The sequence below is a fragment of the Manis pentadactyla genome, chromosome 9 (assembly GCF_030020395.1).
Source record: "Manis pentadactyla isolate mManPen7 chromosome 9, mManPen7.hap1, whole genome shotgun sequence".
Taxonomy (NCBI): Eukaryota; Metazoa; Chordata; class Mammalia; order Pholidota; family Manidae; genus Manis; species Manis pentadactyla.
This window is the reverse complement of record NC_080027.1, coordinates 95,694,046-95,699,451: the sequence shown is the minus strand read 5'-3', so window position 1 is coordinate 95,699,451 and position 5,406 is coordinate 95,694,046. Positions and strand designations below refer to the sequence as shown.

The window sequence follows — 5,406 nt, the reverse complement described above, 5'->3', positions numbered from 1 at the left end:
TCCTAATCTCAAAGTACAGAGCAATGGTCAACTCCAAAATGCCTTCCTAAAAGAAGTTAGAGGAATTGCCTGACACACTGGGCAATCCATACATGATTTTTTGAAAGGAATTAAATGGAAACAACCAATTTAGCTGATTTACCTTTCCACTGAAATAATTTATAAGAGTATGTTTGGTAAGTAATGGGCAACCAGAGTTAGTGATCGTAAAGGCTCTTATTCACCTGATTTGTTAGAAGTGGCAGTTAGAACTCCGCCTTTGTAGGATTGCTCTACTCCTAAACTGCAAGTTTGTAACAAAGATTTGGCAGCCGAGCAGGTGGGAGGGGCCTGGGAACATCCCACAGCCTGGGGGAGGAGGTCACATGCCCAGCCCCAGCGGTGCAGCCTCAGCCCCTCCCTGGGAGCCACCCCTACTGCCTACAGCCCAGTGTCCTGCTCCAGACTCTCTAGCTAAAGGGACTTTGAAAGTCAGAGGACCCACTGGAAGGCAGCAATGGCTGGGAGTTACCAATCGGTAACTATAAATCTATCCTTCTGCATAACGTTGAAAATGTTAAGCTAGCTAGCTCCTCATTCTTTAGACACACACAAACTCTTGTCTCTCTTCCCCCACCCCCGCTCTGGGACCACAGCCCATCTCAAACATTCTGCAGGACCGAAGGCTACACGGACAGAGGCAACAGGTGACCTGAGCCCTTACGCTCCTAGCAACCAACATCGAAGTTTAGTTGGACTTGAGCAGGCGCAGTAGAAAGCCAGAGCCCCGGCGCAACCCTAGTCCTGCCCCTGTTTTCTCTCCCTCGGGCCTCTCCTCGGAAGACCCGACAAGGTTGCATTGCGAGGGTAGCAGAAGCGCCTAGCCACGGTCCGTCGGACCTGAATCTGCGTTTTCTGACAAGTGAGACATGCTTGGAGTTTCCTCCTGTGCCTGACGCCGTCCACCTATTCCGATACTTCGGTCTTTAAACGCCCAGCAGGCTACCCGGTGCCGAAGTCAGGGTCCGGCCGGGCTGGGGCCGGAGCGGAGCGCGCTGGGGACCGGGCGGCGGGGGTGGAGGGTGGAACGGGGCCGGAGGGCGGGGTGAGGGGACGGGGAAGCCGGGGGGGGCACCCAGGGAGAAGGGGTGGGACCCGCGGGCGGGGAGGCCTGGGAGACCCAGGAGCGGGAAGAGGGGAGGGGGGCGGCCGTGGGGGCACAGGAGGGCGGGGTGAGGGGAGCCCGAGGGCGACGGGGACGGGGGCCGGAGGGCTGGAGGGGACGCGGGAACCGAGCGGGGGGCGGTAGGGCGAACGAGGGCGGCGGACCCAAGGAGAGACGGGGCGCGGAGAGCGGGGCGGCGTCGCGGGCTGCTCCGCGCCTCCCCAGCGCGCGTCGCTCCCGGGCTCGCACCGCGGAAACCTCGGAAGGAATGAGAGGAATGAGCCGAGGTCGCCACCAGCCGCCCCCTCCCCAGCGGGACCATAATCCCCTCTTTGTGCCTCCCCAGGCCCAGCCGGTTGTCATTCCTGTCCCTCTTCCAGGTCCCAGGCGCCCGGCCCCGGCCGGCTGTGAAGCCCCCGAGACCCCGGGCGCCCGGGGTGGCGGCGCTTCCCACGCGCCCCGCCGGGAGCCCGGCCTCGGAGCCGCGCCCGCCGCCCGCCGCCCCGCTCCGCCCCCAGATGAGACGCGCGCGGGCCCCTGGAAAGCGAAAGCGGCTCCGCTCAAAGGAAAGAAAGCCGCAGCGACGACTGAATCCTTGCTGAGGCCCCGGGCAGGGGTTCGGAATTGGCTCTCTCTCGCAGAGCTACTTCGAAGCGGGCCAAAATTCCAGGGGTAGGACTAGAAACGGAGCTCGGCTGAACTTAGATCAATATACCCCGAGATGACTACTGGGCTGCAGTGTTCTGTAGGACGCTGCAGGGTAAAATGTAGAATAAGAAAGGCCTTTAAGAGAGAAGGAAAAAGAGAGATTCAGAGAAGGGTGGGGAAAACTAACTAGTCAGTAAAAATGAGAAAGTTCCCTGCACACTGTGTATATGCCCGGAACCTCCTAAACGGCTCAAATGCCAGGTCAGCTTTAATCTCGCCCCGATTGGATAGTCTGATGCAGATAATGCTATCACTCCCATGTTCCAGAAGAGGACACGAAGCACAGCAGAATTAAACGAATTTGGGACTGAATGGAGGTTTGAGTCAGAAGTTCAGCTCCAGCGCTGGACGGAACTCCCCTTAGTACTGTTCCTTTTTTGTTTCTCAAAACGAGGCTAGTTGGCAGGCCCTTGGGAATTTACCTGGTTTCACGTCAACTCTAGCTCCACTGCTTAGATAAATCACTTAATCTGAGTTCCAGTTTCTTTATGTGGAATGAGGTCGATAATTGTTGACTTTTCAGGAATGTTGTACAAATCAAATGAGATCATGTATTTCCATGTAGTTTGCAAAGTAGAAGGCACTTACCAAATATAAAATACTGTCATATTGTCCTAGTCCAGCCCTGGGGCAGAGGTCTTAAAAATTTCTCCTGAGAAGGGCATTCATGTACCCTCAGAGACACTTCTCCTTCACCACCACCATTTGTTGTACAGACATTGAAAAAGCCCCTATTCCAGATGGGCCTCCTTCCCCTTTAACAGACTTCTTTGTTCAATATTTGAATGTACTACTGAATTTAGGTCGCTTCCCACAGGTATTTCCTTATAACTAGAAACAAAGTACTAGACGTTGTGTTGGTTCTGTGGTTAAAAGCCTGGTCTTGGAGGAGAGTAAGGGGAGTCCAAGTCCAGTTTCCTTTTGAAGCCTGGGGACTGAGCTTGGGAAGGCACCAACTACCTCTTCATTCACTGCCCAGGTCAGCCTCCACAGCTGTGGTTGGGGGGCAGAGGGCTGTCTCAGGCCCACCCCTGCTTTTCAAATGCTGCATGGGGGACTGTCTGAGAAAATCAGTCAGATAAGCTCAGTGGAGGTCCTCCAGGAAAGGAAAAAGAGGCATGCAAGGCCCTGCACAAGCTGGTATATTATTAGGCCACTAAGGCTGCTGCAACAGTGGGCCACACACTGGGAGGCTTCAACAACAGAAATTTACTTTCTCATAGTTCTGGAGGCTGGAAGTCCAAGGTCAAGGTTTTAGCAGGATTGGTTCCTTCCAAAGGTTTTGAGAGAAGGCTCTGTTACAGGCCTCTCTCCTTGGCTTGTAGAAGGTCTTCTTCTCCTGTGGATAAGGTCTTCTCTCCATGTATGTCTGCATCCTAATCTCTTCTTCTAAGGACACCAGTGATAATGGATTATCTGCTACCACCCTAATGACCTCATTTTAACTTAATTACCTCTTTAAAGATGTTTCCCCCACCCCTAATTATAGTCACATTTTGAGGTAGTGGGCGTTAAGACTCGGATACATGAATATGGAGGGACACATTTCAGCCCATAAAGCTGGCAAGGAAACAGGGTATATCCTCTGCAACACAGCCGATAATAAATGCTTCACTAGAACCAGCACATAAAGTGCTGACCCTACACAATAGACTGTTGCTGAAAGAAATGCCTTTTGCAAGGCCTGCTGTGGCCTAGGTGCAGAGGTATCTTTCAGTTGCATGTTGACATTGCTCCACCCACGGTAGGAAGCCCACTGTAGTAGTCACTATTAGATAAAATTGCTGCTTGTTGCCTAGTACAAGAATCTGTGGCCGAAGATGCATGCCAGAATTTTTGTTAAGGCCTGAGAGGCAGGAAAAATTTGTTAAGTGGCATGCGTTTTTCCATGAAAATGTGAACTCAGAAATTGAGATTTCAAATTTTACATACCATATTTCCTTTTTTGCTCTGATAACCAGGAAACTCAGATCCAAATTTGTCAGCCAGTCTCGGTGGCCATAGAAGATGCTGTGACCCGTGCATCTCCACACCATCTTGGATCATGGTTTTCCAATCCTACCCATATTTTCTCTAGCCCTGATTCTATATTTATATTTTCTCATTATTATGCAATAGATCTTCTATATATGATATGCACCCCCTTGTGGAACATGGGAAGTAATATAAACGGGTAAAATAAATTAATTTTTCTACAACCCTCTAACTGGGACCAATAATAAACATCATCTAAGGAAAAGTTTCCTGTGCTGCGCGCCTGACTCCTCCATATACCTGTGAAGACACTAACAGGAATTCAATAAGAATTAATGATATAGCAGCTCTAGCGAACTTTAAGCTACTTCAGAAGCAGTGAATTTATCAATAAAACCACAACCACCAAGGAAGTTAATAGTCTTCTGAAACCAAGTAACAGCTCAGCTCTTGATGTCTTCCGCAAACCCTGCCCCTCCCTGCTCCTTGCCCCCCTCCCCCTCCAGTGCCAGCGCTGTTGCTTTATTTTCACAAATGGTTTTCTGGTGTTTGCCTTCCCTGCCATAACTTACAAAATTGCCCCTTGGGATCCTAAATGCAGAATACCTAGTTGGCAAAGCCAAATCCAAATGAACAGAGCAATATTGTTTATTATCATGATTAGATACATTAAAATATCTGCTTTTGTCTCATAATGAACTACAGGAGAGTAAAGTACTGCTGTCCAAATAGTTTCAATTAAGGTGGCAGGAGATCAGACACCACAAGGGCTGGTGCCACCTGAAGCTAAATTATCACTTACTATACATAGTGAGCAGCCAATGTCCAGAAGCCAGCATCAAGCTCCTTGCTAACATGAACAATGGCCATCTGTCCCCACAAAGCCAGGCAGCATGACCTTCAGTCCCAGGTGTTGCTTGCATCGCTCTTTGCCCTTGCCCGTGATGAGGGATGAGAGACGGAGCTGCTCTAATGATTTTCTGTTATTAGCAATAACAAAACCAAAGTGTTTGCCTCTATTTTTATTACGTATTTTCTCCTTAAAGAAAAAAAAGGTAGACAAAGAATCAACAGGAACCTGGACAGCAAATTAAAGCTTAGAGATGTGCAATTCCATCTCCTTAAAAGGGAGATGTATGCATGTAATTAATATGCAATCAAAGAGCAAAGCAGTGTACATGCATTAAACCAGGAATTCCTTCATGTTTTATTAATCTAAGCTACATGAAAATATCTAGCTGGAACAAAAGCCACAGCTCAAAACCTAGGCCTCTAAATTTCTGTTGATAAACATCAAGTTGCTCTACATTCTGTGGCTACTATTGTTGGCATAGAGAAAGTAAACAATAATAGAGGTAGGTGAGAACAAATCACTACAAAGATATAACTTTTCCAGTGAGGGGTTTGTAATCTAGATTGACTCATTAAATCCTTATGTGAATTGAATGCATCCCCCCATTTGTCTCCCGCATTCTTTTCTGTGTCTGTCATGCAAGGAATTGTGAGCATCATCAGAACAAAAAGGGGCAAAAAAAAAAGTAAGTGGCTGCTTTTCGGTGGGAATCCATCATTTGACAGAG

The 5,406-nt window shown here is 49.1% G+C and overlaps 1 protein-coding gene across 2 annotated transcripts; it reads left to right on the top strand.

Moving 5' to 3' along the window:
- Positions 1 to 806: 806 nt before the first annotated feature.
- On the top strand, positions 807 to 4,082 carry LOC118913596 (uncharacterized). Of its 2 annotated transcripts, XR_005025268.2 has the most exons (3): positions 807 to 901; positions 1,525 to 1,816; positions 3,814 to 4,082. XR_005025268.2 is itself a non-coding variant. In XM_036887666.2 (2 exons), exons 1-2 carry the CDS (start codon positions 1,413 to 1,415, stop codon positions 3,854 to 3,856), a joined length of 447 nt encoding a protein of 148 aa, XP_036743561.2. In that variant the 5' UTR covers positions 1,411 to 1,412; the 3' UTR covers positions 3,857 to 4,082. The 2 variants fall into 2 exon arrangements, 1 of the variants encoding a protein (XP_036743561.2); XM_036887666.2 differs by lacking the exon at positions 807 to 901 and having other exon boundaries at positions 1,411 to 1,816.
- The last annotated feature ends 1,324 nt before the right edge of the window (positions 4,083 to 5,406 follow it).

What these genes read in the sequence shown, in the direction of transcription:
- LOC118913596 (XM_036887666.2), top strand. Translation starts at nt 1,413, where the DNA reads ATGAGAGGAATGAGCCGAGGTCGCCACCAGCCGCCCCCTCCCCAGCGG. An exon ending in AGCGGGCCAAAATTCCAGGG is followed by an intron (nt 1,817 to 3,813) that starts GTAGGACTAGAA and finishes TCTGATAACCAG; the next exon opens with GAAACTCAGATCCAAATTTG.